This window comes from Pungitius pungitius, chromosome 13 (assembly GCF_949316345.1).
Source record: "Pungitius pungitius chromosome 13, fPunPun2.1, whole genome shotgun sequence".
NCBI lineage: Eukaryota > Metazoa > Chordata > Actinopteri > Perciformes > Gasterosteidae > Pungitius > Pungitius pungitius.
The window spans coordinates 10,628,442-10,652,524 of NC_084912.1; the positions used below are offsets into that span (position 1 = coordinate 10,628,442).

The following is a 24,083-nucleotide window of genomic DNA, read 5'->3' on the forward strand; positions in this document are numbered from 1 at the left end:
TGCAGTTGTAATCAGACTTGAAGGGTAAATTTGGTGATATTTTTCTTATTGTCAACAAGTTATATAACAAGAGCCCAAAAAGAATAATAAATTGATTCAACTAACAAGTATTGTGTACATATCCAAAGCCTGATGTGATTCATCTGTGCCAAAGTCATCGTTGCCCAAAATCTATTAAAAACAATCAACCATAATTGTATTTGGTGACTTGTTACAACATCATCATGAATGTGGTACTTTTAAATAATTTTCAATCCACGAAAATATTTTCTTAACAATACGATAAACAGCTGTAACAAGATTCAACTCGAATTAACATAACTAATCATGAATCATGGATTTGGTTGTTTTATAAAATTTTCTGACAGTAGTAAATACATAAACACTAACATTAAACTTACAAATTGATTTAGCCTGTATTTCACACTTTCTGTGTTGGTTACACAGCATGATTTCAATATGACAGTAATTATTTTGGAATAACTGTCAGCCAACGTGTAATCAAAACATGGTGTACAAGAGATTTATTCAAGAAACCAAATAACCTCACACTAATGTTTGGAGAAAATGTAAATCTAACAACATGAGGATACAAATGTACATTTTGTGCATTGCAAAGTCTCAAAAAAATGAACAAGATAGAAAACGGAAAAAACACGGTTGCTATATAGAAACAAAAACAAGGTGACCGGTAATAAATCGATCCGAGCTACAGTCACACAGTCTGATTCCATTTCAACCAAGTTTCATTCAGTGATACTTGTGAATAACATATGAATGAAAAGTTAGTTTGCCTAACATATTTTTACAGTATTGGATCTTCACGACTCCATCACATACAATCACTAACTTCCGAACCGCAACCTCTGCTGTTGACGTTAAATTTGGTGCTTCGGACAGAACATTAGATCTAATAGTACACTTAAACTACAATCATAAGTATTAAACTACCTTTAACTGCCTTAACTCATGTCAAAACCTTGATCAATCCTCTTTTTAGTGGATGTGTTACGAAAATTGTCTCAGGATTTTGTAAGGTATTGGTGACATTATCCAAACTTGCAGCCACTTTTATTGATTGACCATTCATTAACTCCTCGTAGAGTATTGCAGCCTAGTTTATGGTTCTGCATTTTCGGAGAAACGCAAGGCCGCAAGGCTGTGATTGGTCTGCTAACTACATCCTTTCCGCAGTCTCACATTTCCGGTTTCATAGCACAATGCCGCCATTTTTAAAACGAAGATTTTTTAGGAGTTTTTGTCGGAAGAATCCGTAAATATGACCACTTGTGCAACGCGTCATTGGCGGGCTATAAGGACGCGCGGATGGCCTTCAATTCATGGAGGGAGATCTCTGCAAACGTTGAGGAGCGCACAAAGTTGTGGAGGGAAATACGGGACAAATATGCCCGGGAAAAAAAAGGCAATGAAAAGCAGCAGCGCTGATGCAGGAGGCAAAAAAAGTCCATGATATATAAATAAACAAACCCAACGACTTCCACACACAAAGACATCACTCTCTAGGTCGTCTTCGACGAAAAACTCCACCTGGTGTTCTGGAGGTGAATCGCTTTGCAGCACAAACTAAAACGAGTCCGTTGACATCGACTGTCCGTAAAGACGCAGACGCAAAACTATGCAGCAGCCTTAAGTAGCTACTAAAATATGTTCCAAATGATACCAAATGATATATCACTTTATGAACAGCGAGGCCCTGTCTGGGTAGCAAAGAAAATAAACAGTGGCTTTTTGAAACACACACATACTACTACAACTACTTCCTCTGGCAGCTATGATCAAATACACAAACACTTGCAGTATTTATGTATGGGATTACTTTAAAGCAGCTAATGTTTATCCTCTCCAACGCTCTATGTTACAGTTGGTGTAATATTTAAAAAAACTAGCAATTTAAGGATATGCATATCAAAAAAATCTTGCAATACTATAATGTGCTATCTTGATGTTTGTGATATACAATTATGCACTTTGTCAGTGTAAACAAATAAATAATTATTTACAAAAAATGCAAAAAATGCTAACAAACACAACAAGCAGAGCATAAATAATTTACAAAAAGGAATTATAATACAGACTTAGTATAAACATCTTTGGTATTTACTATAAAGGCTTATTTAAATTGTTCTCCATAAAAAAATAAAACAAAACAAAAAACACAGAATGAAAATGATGAAGCAAAATAGTAATGTGCTTGAAAGCAAAAGGATTATTCTTTGGTTGCACTTTGTTTGTCAGACACTGTATGTTAATCCACAAGTGAGCATCTTTGTCCCAAATCCTACATTATTTAAGATGCAGGAAACAACCCGAGGGAAAGCTATACGGCAAGTAAGTGATTGTACAAAGAATCCTATAAAATGTAGGCACACTGGGTATAATTATGTAATCTGCTCAAAAAGTAATAAAGCATTTTCTACTACTAGTTTAAAAAATGTATACGTAACAGGAAAACTAAAATCGGCCAGGGTTTCCTCTCCTCTGGATGGATCAAGCATGGGGGAATATGCAAATCCTCATTTACTTTGAGATTAGTGCTGAGGTGACGTTTACTTTGAGAGGTTCTTGTCTTTTGCCCACTGGTGTTATTTTTCTGTCAGACTCGATTCAGTTATCTGTGAAAAGATTGAAACAGCTTCCGTTACTACCACATCTACAATCACAACTAGGGCTCTCGAAGGTTCACACAGTCAAAGTGCCGAAGTGCAGCAACAACACAGTGTGTGCGCCAGAGGAAAGCGTGTCTTCAGTGTCTCGCTGTGAGTGTACAAAAGCTGCAAGCTTCATTCTTCTGTTGAGCATTCAACATCAGACATCTTTGGACCAACACAACGCACGGCAGGCATTGCACGTGAAAGGCTGACAAGCACAAACATGGCTTTTTTTTTTTTGCATTTAACAACACAGAATACATAATCCCTCTCAGTATTACCTTATGAACACAGTTGCAAACTCCAGCTCATCTGAGGTTTGAGAAAGATGTTGAAGGTTTAAAGACTTCATCTACATTATTCAAAGATGGATAAGCTTTTATCTTCGTACTGTATACGCATTGACTGGAGCCTATGCATGTTCACATTAAATACACATATATGCACCATGTCCAATCCTAAATCTATATATCTACAATTGCTAATTTACGTAGAATTAATAAATTGCTTAATCGCAAGTGCTCTGCATTGATTTCAAAGAACGATACATAATAGCAATCGCATTTAAAGGGTTAATTAACAGGAAATGAATTTATATCTTCATTTTTTTGTTAAATAGCTAACCTCTGCCATCATGTCCTAATCTAAAACGTGCTCATACTTCAGCTCAACCTCTGGGAACTTAATCGAGTCATTCACAGATGACTAAGGACTAAAGTGGATATTACGAAGCAATTTAATTTATATTATTCATATTTATATTAATTATGAACCTTATTGATTGCAGTGTTGAACCAAAAGCATTCAGAGAAATGTTCTTGGTGTTGGTTTGCAATATCCTAAACTTGCATGACCGAAATCAATCAAATAATAATAATATGTTATAATTTTAATTATATTTAATAATATAATTGCTATTTTCAGTCTGCAAAGGTTGAGCTCAAAACGGATTAATGAGCTAGTTTCAAGTAACACTTTTGGAATAAGGTTTCCTGTAGTGCATTAGGTTTACCAAATGAGTGTGTCAGATTTTATGTTAGAACTTAGTAAGAACTAAGTAGAGAATCAAAGCGTGTGTACTAACCTCTGCATTCATACTTGAGGTCAGAGAAGAACACCAGCTCTTGAGAGAAGACAAACAAGCCTAACCTTCCTCCGGCAAATGTCTTGTCATAAATTGGTCCTGAGTCGGCCATTATTTGTTTACCTTCATAGACCACAACCCTGAAAATGAAAGGACAGCCGTGAACCTTTTTGTGCAAACTAACGTACAGTTTCACTACATCTACAAACAGGTGTTCCTGTTATGGCGAGCTTAGATGTTTTACCTTATAAAACCAGTCTTTGGTCTGTGGATGAGATGCCACCTGTATGCTGTGTAGTCCTTCCAACCTATGTTTTTGGGGTCATGCCACAAAGTCCGCACCTATGTCAAGCAGTTAGCAACAATTAATACTGCGTCAGTCTTTGAAACACAAACAACAGCATTTAGATCTTAGCCCACCTGTCCAGGAGTGTTGCCCGTGTGCCACAAAGCATTCCTGAGGTTTTCTCCGGTGCCGGTGGTCGAGTTGACGACTTTGAGGGAAACGCCAGAGATGCCAAAGGCCTTGGAGGGCTTGTCCTCCCAGTAAGTCTGTGTGATCTGCTTCCACATCACTACATAAAAGCGCCCACTTGACTGGTAGCCGAAAACAAAGCCCGCATAGTCATCATCTCTGTCCGTGTTCACGTACATCGTTCCACTGAAGTCCACAGCACTGAACTCATCAAAACCTTTGATGGTGGAGAAGAACGGGGGGATTCCAAATTTTAGGGCTCTGTGCTGTCAAATGGAGTTTCAAATCCTTTGCAACTGATTGACGAGAGTAAACACATTGTTGTTACTCACCTACTGCAAGGCCTGGGTCAGAATTGGCAGTCTGAACCAGCTCTTTTCCCTGGTGTCGGACCACCCAGTTGGGATCGATCTGAGTGGTTCCCTTAGGATCCAAGTGGACCATCTGGAACTTTCTGAAGTCTGTGACACTGATAGCATCATTCTCCGGACACACATCAAGAATATCTGGGATGTTGTCATTGTCAAAGTCATCTTTACAGGCATCCCCTCTTCCATCAGCTGTGAAAACAAATATATTAAATATGTTGGTTTGACCTAATTTAAACAGAAAGTTTTAGCTACATTTTTCATATTTTTTCAGAAATTGGAAAAATCTCTATGGCAGCTAAAACCCTGCTGAAGAAACTACTATTCTATCCAAAATAATATTAAAAATGATGAATGGGGAAAATAGCAGTTCCTCCCAGGAAATTCACTTAAATCGAGTTGCCAAGACTACTAAGGCAAAACAGCCATCTTTCACGCTATGACAACTTCCACTAATACTTGTAACCATCTAAAGGTTAACGAGAGACAGGACTGCATGCCAGGAGCTCACAGTGAAAAGCACACTGCTGCCTTCTGATGGCCTCTGAAGTAGCGAGCTGCTTCATTGTCATCGTCTTTGTTGTTGCACAAGGCTACGATCGATCCTATCACGTAAACCACCATCTAAGAAGCCTGTGAGAGGGTCACTCTCCAAGGCCTCCATCTTCTTGGCCTTGCTCTGTTTCCAGTTACAGGCAGCTGTACAACCTCCAGGTAACCCTGCTTCAGTTGAGTACTGCGGATTAATCACATGCAAAGCCTTAAGGTAATAAAAACTTCACAGCCTGGCGTGTGCCGTCCTGGGCTTCTAACTTAGGTCATGCTGAATGACATCACTTGTGCCAACCCGGCCGTTTGCTTTTTCCACAGACAACATATTTCACACCTGCTGCAGTGGAACTAATTTCTGACTGTGAAAACATGTGGGCGACAGTTTACTTAAAAATGTGAATATTATAGAGTAATGAGAACAACGTCCGAGTGCATGGAAAATACCAAATAATGGCTATGAAAAATAGAAATCTATAAACTATAGATGATCAATCCGCAGACTGTTAAATTGAGTTACTGTCTTTTTTTCTGATGGCACAAAGCCCAATGATAATAGTGTAACTTTGTAACTTTGGTCTAAGAATGTTTAGCTACTCTGGTAAATACGAGCACAAGCAATTTATAGTTGAGTAGGGACATTTGAGTACCTTTTGACCTGACAATTTAGCATTACTGCAATAAACATGGGACAAATATTCAACACGACACATGGATTAAAAGTACACGGCACACACCAACTCCTGCAGCATTTCCACCTTTTCAATCTTTCATTCTCACCATCAGAGTCAATCTGGTCTGCATTGGGCGTCAGCCTGCAGTTGTCTCTGTCGTCAGGGATACCATCATCATCATCATCGTAGTCGCAAGCGTCTCCTTTGCCATCCTTGTCATGGTCCGCCTGGTTGGCGTTGGCCACGTAGGGACAGTTGTCCTGGTTGTTCTGATGGCCGTCTTCGTCAATGTCCTGGTTGTTGTCACACTGGTCTCCAACCAGGTCATTGTCTACGTCGGTCTGTTGGATGAAGACAGACAGAGGTTAACCCCTCCTGTACCTCCCGCGGACCTGGAATGTGTCATGAAATGCACTGCGGTGTGGCACCTGTTCAGGGTTGTGCAACAATGGACAGTTGTCACAATGGTCGCCAACTCCATCCATGTCGGTGTCCTTCTGATCAGTGTTGTACACATAGGGGCAGTTGTCGCTCTCATTTAAAATGTCTGAGGAAAAAAAGTCAATTGATTGCATTAAGAATTTAATGAGTAAATCAACAAAACGCTGTCCTAGATGGACCAATTACAGTAATTGATCCGTTTGGACTGTGGAGTCATCTTACCATCTCCGTCGATGTCCACTGCGCAGGCGTCCCCTTCTCCGTTGTGGTCTGTGTCTATTTGAGCAGGATTGTGTTCATAGGGACAGTTGTCGCAGCGGTCGCCAACTTCATCCTTGTCAAAGTCAAACTGGCGAGGATTGTAAAGTAGGGGACAGTTGTCCTGTGACAGAAACCACAGAGTTGTTAGGCAGTTCTTCAAGTTTCTTCTGGGTCCGATCATCGAATGAAATGTGTTAAAAACACAAAGTACCCGCTCGTCTAGAATTCCATCGCTGTCATCGTCCTTGTCACAAGCATCTCCTTGGCCGTCTTTGTCAAAGTCTTCTTGTCCAGAGTTGGGTAGGCTTGGGCAGTTATCCTGAAACGGTAGCGTGACATTTTTACGGATGATTATAGTTACACAAGGCGATTTAAGCCGAGATTTAACAACACTGCGGATTGGATTCATCAAATAGAGTGACAGAGCTGAACAAAATACCTTCTTGCAGTGATAAGTGGCGTTGGCACCGCACACAAGGTTCTGATTGGGCCAACCATCCAAGTCAGAGTCTTCGCCACAAAAGAAGCCATCTCCGGCGTAACCCGTCCTGCACTCACACTTGTACATCGGGTCGCTGAAGTGGCTGATGTAGATGCATTCGGCATATTTGTGACAATTGTGGGTATTGTCTTTGCATGGGTTCTCTGGCTCACACACCTAAAGAAAAAACAGGGCAGGTAGAAATTTGAAATTGGATTTTTCTTTTCCCTTTTCCTTACTACATTCAAAATCCAGGTGTAGAAAACAAAGACGGCCCTTGGTGCCCTTCTTATCAGGCTTATCTCAGGTTGCTTTTGTTCGTGTCAACTTCTGATGACAAGTCAAAAGATGTTATCTTACCACTAGTCGTTGCTGCTTCCTCTTTGGAATGTCCCCCCAAACTTAGGGACTCTCCAAAATCAAGTGTTGAGATAGAATTTTGACAAATCCAAAATGCAGCAAAAATCTGGGCATAGGCGTTGATTTGATCAAATCCCAATTATTCATACATCCCACAACAAATTCTTTTTTTGCAGCGCCTGGTATTCACAGCTGCTGCTTATAACAAGAGGAGAGAGATAACAGCAGTTTGGATGCCACTATGAGCTCATAGAGGAGAGAGTGACAGGCTGCCAGTTGATTGCCACGGAGCCCCCTTCATACGAGCGATGAAACAATTCCCCTTTTGCCAAATCAAATAGCAAAACCCGGGGCATCATATGAAAGACAAGTAGCTCTAGAGACCAAAGAGAAAATGGTCCACAAAGGATGTTATGCAAGGGCCGGTAAGAGTGGCACGTCAAGTTTTCCCGGGAGAAAAATTATTGTGACATAAATGGCACGGTGTATTTCTTGCAATACAGCTACTATTCAGCAGTTATGAGAGGAGTGGAAACAGCGTGCTGTTTTAAGAGAAGCACTGATCCGCTAAGCATCTATTTTAAAAGTATAGTTTCAGTCAGTAACACATGTTTATTGAGTTGCCCAACTCTTCTCCCTTTAATACTAAGAACATAATACTAATACTGGGTCAAGGTAAGACACATTCATTTGTGATGACCTACTCCCCAACGCTTTGTAAACGTATGTATCATCCAAGCTGCTGCTTCCATCATTTAGAAATTTGGATTGATCAACAAAATTGCATTTAAAAACCTAGTAGGGAGCTAAATTACCACCTGCTTTGGTCCTCACCTGAAAGCGCTGGCTGTTTGAATGGCTTCCATTGATGGTCAGTGATGGTCAAAGAGAGAAGCTTTAACACACCTGTTTGTTCTTTTTGGCAGCCTCCACGCCCACACCGAAAGGCTGGGTGCCCTTGTAGCGCTTCGGACAGGGCAGGCAGTGGAAACCCGGGTCAGTGTTGATGCAGCGCTGCGTTCCACTCACTTTGTAGCAAACATCCGACACCATGTCACACTATAGGAGGGGATGAAAGCTATCAGCAAAATGCAGGCAAATAATGACCGGCATGAGTCCGTAAGTGCAAGTCAGGTTCATGCACGCAAGAAAAACAGGAACTTTCACCTCATTTATGTCTTCACAGTTGGTACCGTTTCCACGGAAACCAGCAGGGCATGGTCCACACTCCCAGGATCCATCTGGTGAGCTGTTGCACTCCACTCCCCCAAAGCACGGGTTAGAAAGACAGCCATCTGCAAGGGATTTAGATTGATTTAAACATCGCTGGAGATGTCGGTATGGACTGTTTGTTTTTACCTCAACTTGATGACTTAATTCTTCATTTTGCTCTTAGCGCAAAGATGACGGGAACATCACTACTTTTGGTCAAAGCTTTGGACTAAAAACACAAATGCCTCTCGAGGCATATCCTAGGTTCTCCAAATCTCCGATTCACACTCTTTACCGACAGCTTTTTGCTTGCAGGGTTAAAAACATGATGTAGAGGCGACTGGTGCTCACCTAGAGGACAGTCTTTTACGTTGCAGACGTCACTGTCCTGGGTCTCACCGATACAATTTTTGCCGCCGTACTGCGGTTGAGGGCTGTTGCATACTCGCGCCCGACTTTTGACTCCCCCTCCGCATGTTGCCGAACAAGTTGCCCACGGAGACCAAGGACCCCACCCGCCGTCAACTGAAAAGACACGGGGAAGGATCTCCAGTACTTCATTTTGGAAAAAATAGTATTCACTTCCACAAGCATTTCCCCTCTTTGTTATTGGAGTCAGAAATCTGAAAAGAAGCCACACAGTCAGAAGCCTGGAACGTAATACTAGAAGTGAAAACATACTGAGCCGATTTGAGTCTACATTTCCTGAAAGACAGACAAGAGGCCGGTCCGGAGCACATGTGGAATGTTGCCCCGGGGAAGTGATGAGGCACAATAAATAGTCTTATTTATTCCACACGGATGCTGCTGTAAAAGCGGTGCTGCTTTTCAGTGGAATACTCACCTGGACAGGGTTTGGCGGTGCAGCGCTGAGTTTCTCTCCCGCTTCCCTCGCAGTCTTTACCCCCCAGTTGTGGGACGGGAGCATTGCAGTGTCGTATCCTGGTGATCTGTCCCTCCCCACAGGTCACTGAGCAGGACGACCACGGCGACCACAAACTCCAACCTCCGTCCTGGCGAACTGGGAGCCCAACATCAAACACATCAGGCAGAGATCACAAAAACACATGTCATGCATTATCCTCTAGATTTCCACCCAATCAAATAGTTGCAGACATGTATAATTTGCAAAAGCAAAAAAAATGGCAACCACATTTTCTACAAGTAAACATTATGTGATGCTGGCGACGATGGCTCACTTTCAAAGATATTCTGAGATGCTTTCGCCAGTATTTATGTCATTGCGGGTAAACTATCCTCCAGTGGTTAAACTGATTCAGTCCCTCACACAGATGCAGTGTAACGTTAGCTGCAAGCAATAATACATGCTAATCCACAATTTATCAAACACACAATTCTTTTGGCATCCAACTCATATGAAGATCTGATGATCAAACCCCTAGCCCACAGCCTTCTATTTTATTTTACACTGTAGTGTTAAATTGTAAATCTGTAAATTGAACATCCCATTTTTTATGTTATGTTGTCCATTGTCTCATTGTTACTTTCCGATGTTGTGCACCAACCACCATGTCAAATTCCTTGCATGTCTAAAATATTTGGGCAATAAATGTTCCTGATTCCTGTAATTTATCTCGGTTTTTCCACGGCTCCATCGTGTCCCTCCCTCCCATGTGGCATACTGCTATTTCTCTTAGAATTTGTCTTGTTGGGGCAATGACAAGTGCATATTTTATCAAGATCAATGGACTATCGTCACTGCACTTAATGCCGTTCATCTAAGGAAGAAAAACAGTCTCACCACGGCTGTCGCATTTTCCTAGGCTGCACTTGCGGGTCTGGATTGAAGGTCCGGTGCAGGGATTGCTTGTTGCATCACATGACCGACCCCTCTGTTGAGTTCCTGTTCCGCAGGTGACAGTGCACTCTGTCCACTCTGACCATGGGGACCAGCCATCCTCGCTGTCTGGAGTTGAAAATAGTAAAAACAAAAAGTCAACATTTTCTGCTTATGTTAAAACCAAATAAGAAAAGTACAGCCCAAGGAACACTTCACTGTTTTGATCCTTTATGTAAGCGGGTTTATCACGTGAGCTCATCTGGAAAACCCTACAATATCCACTCTGAATGACATATTTAGACCAATAAATGTTTGGGGCGTTTACAAAGAAACACTGGCTACAATAGTCTGATGGTATTAAAATAGAATACATGTGAGATCTTTCTTTTACTGCATGTTGGACCATTCACTTAAAAGAGAATGCATGCATGAAAACTGTGCTTGTTTTAAATGTGTGTGCATTGTTGAATCAAACGTTCAAAGTACTTACGCATACACACGGGGCAGCACTCGCCGTCAATAAACGATGGGATGGCACAGGCCACTGGAGGGCATGTGATTTGGTGACAAACAATCTTGGACTCCTGCCATCAACGAATATTAGACATGTATCAGGGTCATTTATATCCACAGTAAAGATGTTCACCTCTCTATTTGATTTGGTAATACCTGGCAGGTGCATTTAGTGCAGCTGTCTACAACCCAGTCCTCCTTATCGTCAAACAGGCGGCCATCCTGCCAGCACATGTTTTTCTCTTTAGTGTTCTTCATCCTCCCAAGGGCCTCCTTCATAAGCGTGTTCTCCTCTGTCTAAACATACAACAACAGACAGCTTCGCAGTCAGAAAGGGGATCAGTCAGGAATGATTAGGTCAGACTCATGATGAAGGTGCACTGCATTCCATGAAGCATGTGAAGCTACACACCTGCTGACAAGCTGATTCTAGCAAGAGAGCACATGTGAGGTTATTTGACCCTGATGGAAACGAGACTATTACACTCAAGCAGAAGGACTAAATGATTACTGTCATCTGAATCTCAAGATACAAAACCACACGATGGATATTATATTAATGAAGGGCCAAATAGCCTCCAGGCATCCTTTCTGTTCCTCTCAGGTTCAGTGAAGCACTGAGGTGGAAACCATTATAAGATATCTATCACCTCATGGGAGAACATAGTCTAAGAGAAAACTTCAATGAACCGAAAGGAATAAAAAAAAGTACAAGTATAGAAAAAAAGCCTCTGCATTACGTTAATGGTAACAATTGTAACTATTTCAAAATGTGATTCTCATTACTTCAAATGGCTAACTACGTCTCTGTATATGTATAATGTTTCTAGAAAATTAGCTCTTAAAAAGAGGCTGCTTAGTTATACACATTGTAAACTCCAACCCAATTGGAGACCAGGGGATCTGTGGCTGGATTCCTGAACACTTGGGATTGTCAGACTACCGCCAGAGGTTTGTGTGTATGGGTGTGCGTGAATCCACCCACTGGAAAAGGGAGGCAGCCGCGTGCAGCACGAGAATCTGAGACACCACTTGGTCTGGAAGAGCCTCAGGGACCCTTCTCATCCGAGACTTTTTTTTTTTTTCCCAAGGTTCATGCCCAGACTCTTATTGTTGGGAGGCTCCCAGAGGAAACACATGAGCTTTATAAACACAGCCAGACATTAGACTGGACCCCATCGCTGCCAGGGGAACACTTCCTATATCCACATGTAACATGTCATAAAATCTGTCTGACTCCCGCTGCCACCAGATAGCAGGAGTCAAACGGGTTCAGCAATCACAGGCGACTGTATAAACAGCCCTGAAGCTACTTACTGTTTTAACTTCAAATCAATGTAGGCAACATAGTAACTAAAAGCAAACATCTGTCATTCCGGGTGAGGATTGAATTGAAGTGGATTTTGACAGTTTCACATTCATCAGCGACAATCTTCTTGCGGAGCTCGGCAAAACCGGGAGTAGCTTATTTAAAACAAACAAAATCATTTACACCATGTCACTTTTTACTACTTACCACTTTTTGCAAGCCATCAATAAGGTTGCTAACGACAACTCGCAGGCCTTTGAGCTCCTGGAACATGGTGCTGAGTTCCTCGCAGGAGCGCTCACACATTTCTGCGCCCGGATTGTCTGTCTGCTGACCGATAATGTTTGTAGTGATCGAGGGACTCACATCCATAATTTCTGTACTCTCGCTCACAATATTGACATATTCTGGAGGGGCAAAAAAATATGTATTAGGGTAAATGAGCAAGCGAGCAAATGAAGAGATATGATGATTGAAACACAAGGACTCTGAGCAGGAAACAGGGATTCCTTGATTTCCTGAAGCCGGCAAAGATTTCAAATCAATTCATTGGTTACAATGTTTATTTTGTAGCTAAAACAGATATTCAGTCATTGTGTTTGTTTAATTTGAAAAATGCATGTTTGGATTATGAATTTTTACACCAGAGATGATACCGAGTTTGGCCATTCCAGAAAACAGGGTTTTCCTGGAATGATGAGAAACCACACCGTTAGATATGTGGACACTTCCAATATGAACTTAACAGACCACACAGATGGTTTTACAAGCAGCCTGTGAAGCTCATGGTCTTTACGTCTTTGCAGCACAGGCTTTAAAGATACTCTCGATTTGGAGTCCAAAATGTGGGAAGATTCCTTGTGTCACAGCATTTTGATATATTTAGTTAACACAAGAAATGATTTTCCTCCGGTGAGTGATTTGAAAGGAAATGCTATCTTAAACCACAGAATAGTCTGGAGGGCTCAATGTTGAGTCCTCTTTGCAAAATCTGAAAATCTGAAAGTAGACATCCTGCCTTAGCCAAGAGTAACGGGTCTACCAGCTGCAAGCTTAGAAATAGAGAGGCCAAAATATGAATCACAGAGCAGGGAATTTTAATTATACAGTATTAAATGGCAAGTATCTATCCTTTTATTCTTCCTCAGTTAATTTCCTGAGTTTTTATCTAAAATCACCAACCTTTGAAATGATGATACCGTTAAACCAAACACTATGGGAATATCTATTCATATATTCCATATCAAAGTTCCATGGAATACCGGTCAAATATCTGCAACTGGTTTACATCTCGCTATGTAAATTGGTGAAGATTAATATCAGACTGAGGGACTCATTCCAGTATGATGATGTCCCAATGTAGCTGGAGCTATGTTTTCTTTCTCTTTCAGTCTGCTGGATTCATTCAAGTCTCAGGACGGTTTCACGCTGTGTGAGCGTGTGAACGCGCTCGCACGCTGGTCTGTAAAAGCATTCACGCATTCTTCTCTCCCTGACCGACCTTATTTTTGCTAAGCAGATAGAAAACATAATAGAAAAAGAGCAAAAAGCTTGGGTAGTTTTAGCACTGCTCATTAATGTCCAACATGACATTGTTTATGAGCGCGGGTTGTGTGCGTGTATGAGTGACTTTTGGCATTAGAATTGCTACCAGGGCAGAACCTTAACTAGTACCATCCAGCATGCAGAAAGAGTCCAGGCCTTGGTTACATCTGTTAAACAAATACTCATTCATCTGGAACGCTGCTTGTGGCAAAGGAAATGCTCAGAAACCCCTCTGTCACGAACAAGCACTCCTCAAATAGATTTGCTTTGTCACAGCAAACGAAAGACCATTTCCAACGTTTCCAGATCTGGTGAGTTACAGCCATTTTTATTCAGATATCTTTGGTTGCACTCGCTTTTCGTGTGAGCCCTGCGGGGAAAAGCATCCCTATCAGCCAATTCATGACTTCATTATGTGTGTGTGTTTGTGTGTGCAGCTTGAAGTGAAGGTTCCCAACTCTGCAGAATAGCATTCACTTTTTTTTTTTAATTTTCTTTCCCATGGCATTATCCCGAGCCCATTGCCAATGGAAATAAATTTAAGCATCTGTATCGCCTTGTGTTCTCTCTGCGACCTGAAGCCACTGCTCTTTCCGTAGATGTGAAATTACGGGGGGGAGACATCGTGCCACATGTCAATTCAACAAGTTTCTTTATCCACTTAAACACCCCCCTCCCCCAAAAGGCAAATTCCCCAAAAATTGGAAAGTTGCCTTGTTGGATACACAGATGCCATGCTTTGCAGGATTGCATGTGAAAAAGGTTCCCAGTGACATCTGTAAAGGATTAGGCTTGAACATCATTATTTTGACACATTGTTTGGCTTATGATAATCACACAAATATAAATGGTTTGTGCTGCCTGAGTATGGTGGGAACCTTTTGGAGAATAATGGTGTGAACACCTCAAAGATAACAACAAAAACAATGGGCCGCCTACCTTGTTTAGGCACCTCGCAGTCTCTGCTCAGCAGGACGTCTTCCACCGGGGTGTCAAAGAAAAAACGCACATTCTGCAGAAGGCCCTGATTGGTAAGAAAACATGTGTCCATTACATTCTGTAGTTCATTTTACATTTTTAAGAAGTGACATTCATTGATTGCCCATAGTCATGTAGTCATATTCAAGCGTGCATTGGGAAGAGGACAACAAACTTTTATTGTCGACTTTGTCAGACCCTGATTTAGAGTCCAAATGTGTCTTCTCCACACAGAAAGACCAGGTAAACACAGACTTTTGTAGAGGGAGTATGCTTATTTATAATTCGACTAAGCTTTTATTGCAAGCTTAGTAAAAGCCACAGTTTCTTTAAAATGATCGGAAGTTAAAAAAAACATTGTAGGGCCATTAAACGTGCAAAAGTCACATAGGGGCCAAAGATGAAAGACTTCCAGATGCTGGGAAATTCTTGTCCTACATACAATCCACAGTCTCCGTCTTACCCTGAAGTGGTTCTCCCGAGTGGATCCCTTGGCAACATACATGCGGTTCCCTTCGGCCTTCAGGTGCTCATAGAAGGGCTCGTCCAGAATGAAGCTGTCTATCAGGTTGCAGCCCACGAACAGGTTTGCATTTTCCCCGTGTACATGAAGTGTGATATTCTTCCACTGGGAGTCAGACAGGTCCACTTCCTCAAAGGAAACCACATTTTGGGAGCCGTCCACCCAATACACCAAGTCCAGAGTGTTTGCCCGTCCATTGGACACGATCTCAAACTGCCGCCGGCCATCGGGGGCCTCCAGACCAATCAGGGTGCCCCGTGAGGTCCGGTCCTGGCGCATGGTGGCCACAAACACAAAGCCCTCATTGTTTTGGATCTGACGTACTATTTGTTTTAATATGGGGGGGCTCACTGGGGGCAGGTGGTCAAAGCGGATGAAGCGGTAAGCCGGGCTGTCGGAGTTTTGCCCACGGAACTGTTTGGCCCCCAGAGTCTTGCGAGTGATGTGGCTGATTTCAAACAGGTCGAACGACGTCTCGTCCTCCTGCTCGTCATCTAAAAATCAAACCAGACGAAGAGCAAATGCACAGTTAATTCAGACCAAAACAAGAGGAGTACTCCTTTTGTTTTGGTCTGAATGAAGACGGAGATGTTTTATTAAATAAAGTAGATATTAAAAAGAAAAAGAAAAAGGACAACAATTAAAACATCAGGCAATTTTGTTTACTAATAATGCTAAAAATCATCCACTCAATCTTTTTTATTAGTCTGCTTTATAATTAGTCAGCATTAGAGTGCACTTACCTTGAGGTAATGCATGGAGGAAATAAGTAGGTAGGAGCAGCAAGAAGAGACTTCTCCTGAGTATCATATCTCCTTAAAAAACAAAACAAGAAGGTTTTTTAAACCAGGGAATAGTTCAAATAATGAAACAATAGAAGAGTAAAAAAAAGTCCAGCTTTTCAGTCACAGCATCACATGCACATCCGTCTCAATGCCGGTTAATCGCCGGTTAATTCATTGTTTAAAAAGTCTTTTCAATCATCGTGAGTTCCTAAACGCGATGAGCTCGATCCCGAACCTGCTACAAGTTCGTGCAACTTACCGAACGAAGGCAGTCTTTAATTACAAAACACTTAAATATCCGACAACAAGATCACACAAAATAGATCGGGACCGATGATTAGGTGACAGAGAAGCGGAATCTCCTGCACACCTCGTGCGTAAAAAACGTAATGTCCACTTGGGTTTAATGTGTCCAGTCCGCCGGACTTGAGGCACGACAGTGACTGAGGCACCAAGCTCCCTCCTCTTATATAGAGAGCCTGTCAATCAAACTCGTTTGGGAATGAACCATTTTCAGCCTCTTGTTAGAAGAGAGAGAGAGAGAGAGAGAGAGAGAGAGAGAGAGAGAGAGAGAGAGAGAGAGAGAGAGAGAGAGAGAGAGTTCCGATTGCGTATTTTTTACGGGTGCTGCGGTTATTCACTTTGGGGAAAAGAGATGAACGGGAATGGGTTGTTAGACATAGACAAAGCCTTGGTAAAGCAAAAACTATTTGTAATGGCTATAGCAGTTATAGATGCACTTGAAAGATAGACAACCGTAGAAAAAGTAGTAGAAATCCCCCCTTGATAATTGCACATACGAATAATGTTGTAAAGAGGGATAGTGGCATTTTAAAACTACTATTATTAAAAACTTGGATTGCAAAAAGATCAAAGTGAGCATCCTAGTTATGACTGCAATGCGACACAAAAAAAGAAAATGAAAGGACTTCTACAATAGATAGTTTGGATGCTTTCACTTTGCTGGCGAGCGGTGCTTTGCGCCTGAAGGCTTTAGCCAAGGCTTCCCTTTGTGGTGTTGGGGAAAGACAAGCTGACACAACCTCTTATTGTTGGAGCCCCGAAGAGGGATCATGGGTTTGGCAGTGGGAAGACTTTTGTGTACCAATAGGATTGTCTCAGGGGAAAGTTTGCTTCAATTGAATATGAGAATTCCATTTCGGGGAAAAAGGGGGGTGAAGAACAGATAGTTCCATACCAAAGATGGACATTGCGCAATCAACAACATAGATAACTCACCTGACAGAAGAAGTAGTCTCTGAGGAAGGATTTAACTAGATATTTATAATCGGGTTTCGAATACCTTCCTTTGAGTCATTAATAATACAATTTCTCTTTTGCACTATTTAAGGGTTTTTCTATGAAGTCATCAAATAAGAATTTAGTATCTAAAGTTTAGTATAAAACATCCATTTAATAAAATAAACAATAATCAAATAATGTAATTACTATCATCATAGAGCACCTACTAACACTTTTAATTTCTAAATCCTGCTTTTACCCACTTTTACTTATTTGAATGTGCAGGGCCACTGTTGAAAGTGAAGTAGTCGTGTATTTTTATCCATGCAAATTCAAGTAATATCTAAACATGGGAGGAGAGAAATAGAGGGTCACAAAAAAATCAATGTCAGACTTGTTTACACCAACGAATGCCATGAAGTGAGAAGAACACACTGCCCTGACAACTGCTCAAAACACAGAATTTGCACAGTGCAGTTTTCCATCACAATATTTCTGGGTCACACTGGGTCATTTGAGCCACACAAATGACAATCCAATGCCTGGTACGCAGCAGAGATCCACATTTAAACGTGGACTCCTCTTTTAAAGCAACAAACATTAGAGATCTGTGAGTCATGAAATTAAGATGACTGATGTCTGTTCGGCTGATAAACAACTATAGTTTCCAGCTCCCTTCTCCAAGTTGTGACTTCACTGTGGAGGTTTATGGGTTTTTAACCCCAAAAAAAACTTCAGTGTTCAGTGTGACTCAGAAGGACAATCCAAAAAGAATATTTGGCAATTGAAATGTTTGAAGTACTGAGAACTGGAGAGAGTGACACAGTTTCAAGTCCTCTGTTAAAATTCAGTGGTTCTGGGAATGACAAAAATACAGAAGTTGGCCATTTTTAGGATTTACTTCAAAATAAAGTGCTCGTTGAGTAATAGCAATGAAACATTTGCCCACAATGGCTGGCTTCACATAATGTCATAATCTCCCAAATGGAATGACGTCTTTTTTTGAATGACAGTGGGAAGGCAATGTACGGTATGCATTTGATATCTGGAGGGCTACTGCATTTTCTTTGGCTGTTACTGCTCACATTACTCATCTACTGTGCTGGTACAGTACCTCTTTGGTTAGATTTGGTTATGGCAAATGCATCAAATGAATCTGCGTGCTCCAAAGGCAACGCCCTTGGTTCTCTGTGGTCCACTTTGGAGCTAAACGTATCCTTGGTAAACGTGTTTGTTATCGTATCTTTGAAAATGTTTCTAACTGTTGAAAATCAAATCATCATATGTGTAATATCTTTGTACAAGGAACTGGGAGGCACAAGCATGCATTATTTTTGGAAAGCCAAGTTTTGGGGATGGCACTGTTAATTTAGTAGATAAATCACAGACTAGTGCCATTATTAGCTTGATCATTATTATTATAGCAATTGTTAGTTCCCCTCAGGATTAATGTGATGACATTACATCTAGCACCATCACCAGGATGAAAATTCATTAATTACTTTATGTGTCCAATACTTCTATTTGTGACCAAAAAGCTGCAAAACTAGTTGCATTTCCATCAGCCTCAGCTGCAGTTTGTGTAATTGCTCATAAGCAAATGTTAGCTTATACCTGCTAAACATCAGCCTGATAGTTGATCATTGTGCGCATGTAGACATTTGTAGACATGTTTTGTAACTAAAAGGGCTACAAAACTAGAAAAATGATTGCATGGATAAAGGCAAATTCTCTGTGATGCGTCCTACTAAGGAGAGACTGGTGTTTTAGATGTTTTCTGAGTTGAAGAACAATATTCACAACGTTTCCTTCGCCAAACACAGAACACTATGATTTCTTTCACTAACTTCCTTTGTTTTTGTCTCATCCCTAAAATTAAACACTAGCCTACATTCTTTCCTCAAACTTTAGACTTTCCACCATGCATGTTCATTCGACCTGATGAAACGTTGTAATTTGTATAGCTGATGTATGGAACCACATCAGAACAACCATCAATCAAAGCCTGTGGGCTCCAGAAACAAAGGGAAAACAGAGGCCATTCTTGTGCAGATTATATCAGTTTTTGTCACATCGCACGACATAGGCACCAAATGTGTGCATTAATCGGCTCTTATTGTCATGCACGATGCATGTTGTGTTCTTATATCCCACAGCTTATCCCCAATTATCACCAGAATGTTCTGCCTAAAATCCTGTCAGAAATTCCAGTTATTATTTAAAATAAAGTACGTCCACATAATCTCATGCTGAGATGGATCGTTACACTTAGTATTTTACAACATTTGAGGCACTCGACAGGCTTCATTTAATGAATTGATCTCATAGGTTTTGTGATGCAGTTGAGAAGTCGACATGGGAGCTAGAAAAGTGCAGAAAACATCCAAGCTGATCCGTACACACTGTTGATCATTAAAATTGCATCACTGCAGAACTTCAAGCATGACTTTCTGGCTTCTAGGGAAATTGTAAATGGGCATTGACTTACAACGATTTGCATTTGACACATTCTGCATAAACTGTGACTAACATGAGAAGGTGACTTTTACTGCCATCAAGGGGTTTTACAGTGATGTAGAGAACCTCACGAAAGTGTGCACTATAACAGTATATCAACTTGCAAAAAGGAGTGCTTATTTGCGAGACGCAACCTGTTTGCTCTCAAATAATCCAATTCCAGTTTATACCGTGTAAAAAGGGCTCTCACACCTTGGCTAAGACTAGACATGACATCAAAGTGACACAACCGGTGTTTGACTTGTTCTCCTCTCAAAGGTTTGAGTGGGATTCAAAAATGTAACACAACAGAGTTTTCCCGGGATGATATTAAGCACACGATCAGAACAGCATTATTATTATTGTCAAAATCTGATGCTGCCACTCGAAAGGTCAATCTTCCAAAAGTTTTTTAGGTGCATATCCCACGCGGAAAGATGAATCGAGGGGATCTTGTGGATTTCTGAACATGAAATGATTATGAGATGCTATATGAAATGAAATAAAGTGCTACAAATGGCAGTGTTTACCTACATTTACTTTGACTCATATCTCTTCTCATTGAATAGTAACGTTAAAGCCATTTCGCCCCCACCCTCTTTTCTCACAATTGCATTTTCATTTCTAAGATGTAATCATCTGGTAATGACTTCCAGATTCCCTGTTTCCCTCTTTTTCCGCTTGGGCTGATGAGATGTGTAGAGTTATGAGGGAGCAGTACGTTATATGTAGCACATTTATAAGAGCTCAAGAACTGGGACAGTCCTGGGTCCATTTTATAGAAGACGTGTGCAAGCCTGACTAGGAAGTCTTAAAGGAACCAAAACGTTGGACCCAGGGATAGATTTTATGTTTGCATTTTGAAGGAGAGAACAGAGACAACCATGAACAGTGTGGGAGAGAGAGTACTAAGTGAGAGTCAGATCTCTTCAGCGCAGCGGAGAGGAGGAGGAGGAGGAGGAGGAGCTCTGGCCTTGGGTCCCTGGGCACAGAAGGTGCTGCAACATAGTTGAAGCTCCACTGCTGACAAACTCTAAACTTCAAAATGTCTGCAACAGCTAATAACTATATTCAGGTACAACTTCTATTTCACATAAAAGCCCTTCACTAGTGACAGAAAATAGTAAAGTACATTTACACTGCTTTCTACTTTTAACTAACCCACATTTCAGAGGTTGATATTACACTTTTTACTCCTCAACACTTATTGGACAGTTGACTTTGTGAATTAAGATATTTAAAACAATGTATTGTTTAATACAGCATATAGGTAAAATTCTCAGATCAGTATTATTTAAACTAAAAAGTCATTTGAATGTTGCTCTGTGTCGTATTAATAAACTGTTACAACATAAATTGTGTGAGGTGTAAATATTGTGTTCACAGCTTGTTGTCCTGCCACTAAGTGGCCAACCAATGCATTTTTAAGTATTTTACATGTTATATCATTCCACGCACCTTCATTTAAAAAACAATATAAATCTTCTCTTTTTTAAACCACTGGATCCTATAATCTTCTAATACACATTTTTGACATACATTTTGATTAGCTTAAGCTATATTAGTCCCATCAAAAAATGTTGTTGTCTCAGGAAAACCGTGATATCATTGTGTCGTCTGAAACGTAATTAAAGAAAGGCATTAAGGACTAAGAGAAAGCTAACAGCGATACTTGAACCAAACTGAGCTCACTTCAAAATCAGATGTCACCTCAGGAATTTATCAAGAGGACCTTAGCGAGTCTTGATCTACTGAGCCGCTGCATTTACAGGTCTAAAAAAAAAGGGACATTTGCAGCTAATTTAGTTCTCCCTGAGAGAGTCCACTCTGACTGGTTTTCACATTACAACACAGATACAGTGTCTTGGCTTGATGGGAAAATCAACGTCACATATCCCATAGCAATGTCAGTGAGATATGATAGAAGCTTGGCTTTTAACGCATAGCCCCCCCGGACATGTAGGAAGAGGAATGTTGAAGTGAGTTCTCCGATAAGCTTTGCATTATATAATGCCATATACCCAACCCTCAAACTCCCCTAGCCTGCACACTTTATACTCTCTGCTTTGGGTTTTAGAGATTTGCTTCATCATTTCTGCTACTTTGTTAGATTTTCTAATAAATAAAGGTTGAAGAAAAAAACAATTTGGTATTTGAGTTAAACTAATTCAGTGTAGGTGGTTTATTAATTAACCTCAAAGCTCATGTTCATTCTAATGAAATAACATGATGCTTTGATCACCAACTGAGGTTTCAATGTTGATTCATGGTTGAAAACTGGTTAATATTCGGTCTCCTCTCAAATCAACATGTTGTAAAACATCAATTTATTTTAAAATATTGATTATTTGTTACATTAAGTTGAAAGTATCCAAAGTCATATTGCACTGGTCATTGAAATATTGTGTGCACAAAGATGTGATTTGAACACATTAAAAACATTTTTTTCTAACCCCATTTCTCTCTCCAGTAATATTTGGCATACATCTATTCTTTTAACAGACTAAATTAAGCATCTGCTTGTAAATGATGTCAAGTTGAGAGAAGAATGTACTGCACATTACACTTTGATCCAAGTACACAATCATTGAAAACACTCTGAGGATAGGTGCATTCAGCAGGAATGATGTGTTAAAGAATACACAATGTCCGGGGCAAGAATTTCCTGCTCATTATCAACTCCAGGTCTGCTGGCTGGCGTCCGGCCTCTCTCTGTACACCCTGGGTTTTAAGCACTGAGGGTAAATGAGTGTGATGCAGCCACGGAAAAGGAACAATATTAGTCTTTTTTTTCCTGCAATATGCAGCACCTTGGGGGCTGAAGAAATTTTGATTTGACATTTTCCTCGCTGCTGAGTTGGAGTTTATTTAAGAATATGAAAACCTGGCACAGTATGAAATATAATAATATAGTAATATACCACAACCTTAAGTTATGCTTCAAATTTAAGTTAGTGAGGAAGGTGCTAGCCATGGTTGGTTAGCAACCACGCAACCTAAAAACTCAGTTGAAGTATAGAATGACCGTTGGTATATCTGGGCTATGATGAAGATTACTTTGAATTCATTTCACTTGGAGGATGAACTCAGGTCACTAAATCTCTAACAGGTTTGCAAGTTTTATTACAAAAGGAAAAAGGTTTCAAGAGACATGCGCATCATAGACTGTAGTGAAGCTCAACCCAAACAGATGTGCTATTAATTCTTTAGGTGGGTTGAACATGATAACAGAAAACATAAAATTACCACTTTATGGAAATAAATTCAGTCGTAAAAACAAAGGAATTTGCTAATGGTAGAAGTCGAGGTTGAAATGTTATCTTTGTGTCAGAGAGAGGACGGCTTTAAGGTGAATAGGGCGAGTTGAGGAACTTAAGTAATGTGCATGACTTGATGGTTTATATTTAGATGACAAACTGTAATCTCATGTCACCCCTGCACCTTGGTTTAATGGAGCTGAACCTTATGAACCTTGAAGAAAGTCTGTGCACTTAAGGACTTGGTTCTTTGCCTCAAATGAAAACTCATAATTTCCTTTACTGCAGTAAAAATACAATCATGCTGCATTTATTTGGAATAACATATGGCTTAGATGGGAATTTTCCAAAGATGACTAAAAGAGAGTCAGAACTTAATCGAGAAAACGTATTATTGTATTTTATGTTAAAATTCTCAAAATATAAAGAAATTGCTATTCTACTATTTGAAAGGATTTTAAAAGCTTAACCCTTTAATGCAATACTTTTCCTTTACATTACATCACATGTCATTTAGCTAAGCGACTTACAATAAGTACATTTCCACATAGAGATACAAACTCAGAACAACAAGTAACAATACTTGATATTAGTTTCTCCTTTCCCTTTATACGTTTTCTGCCAACTCCCTGATGGTATAGTGTTGATTTATCCAGTTTTAAGCATTCAAATGTTTATCCGTTGGAGCTTGGATCACGCCATCTGCTGCTGGTCTGTGTTTCCGTTGCTATCAGCACACAGCAGCCTAGAACAGCTCAGCACAGTCAAGTACAAAGACACTGATTTCCCCTTCTGGCTCTTCTCGTGTGTTTCCATCTGGATATTTCCATCTGCTGCATAATTTACAATAAGGTAAGATTCAAATCAAATGATATGCTAGGTGGAGGAAATATGGAGATATCTAATGGAGTTTGTTGGGACTACAAAATACTACAAAGTGAAGTTTATCCTACATAATGAACAATGTTTGACGGACACCCTCAGGGCACAACAACTGCCATACAAATGTGAGTTACATAAAGAAGGCAGCACATGTGCCCTATTCCTGGCAAACTTTGTC

At 40.5% G+C, this 24,083-nt stretch overlaps 1 protein-coding gene across 2 annotated transcripts; it reads right to left on the reverse strand.

Annotated features, from left to right (window-relative positions):
- Window positions 1-509: 509 nt before the first annotated feature.
- thbs2a (thrombospondin 2a) lies at window positions 510-16,446 on the reverse strand. 2 transcript variants are annotated; one of them, XM_037466328.2, is made up of 23 exons: window positions 16,288-16,446; window positions 15,987-16,058; window positions 15,184-15,737; window positions 14,682-14,766; window positions 12,405-12,604; window positions 11,045-11,185; window positions 10,866-10,959; window positions 10,337-10,501; window positions 9,419-9,595; window positions 8,926-9,099; window positions 8,530-8,657; window positions 8,269-8,421; window positions 6,961-7,179; window positions 6,733-6,840; window positions 6,483-6,642; window positions 6,248-6,366; window positions 5,926-6,160; window positions 4,561-4,788; window positions 4,174-4,445; window positions 3,998-4,095; window positions 3,754-3,893; window positions 2,951-2,981; window positions 510-2,633 (listed from the first exon to the last, which is right to left on the reverse strand). In XM_037466328.2, exons 2-23 carry the CDS (start codon window positions 16,051-16,053, stop codon window positions 2,630-2,632), a joined length of 3,552 nt encoding a protein of 1,183 aa, XP_037322225.2. In that variant the 5' UTR covers window positions 16,054-16,058; window positions 16,288-16,446; the 3' UTR covers window positions 510-2,629. The 2 variants fall into 2 exon arrangements, with proteins under 2 accessions (XP_037322225.2, XP_037322226.2); XM_037466329.2 differs by lacking the exon at window positions 2,951-2,981.
- Between the last annotated feature and the right edge of the window lie 7,637 nt (window positions 16,447-24,083).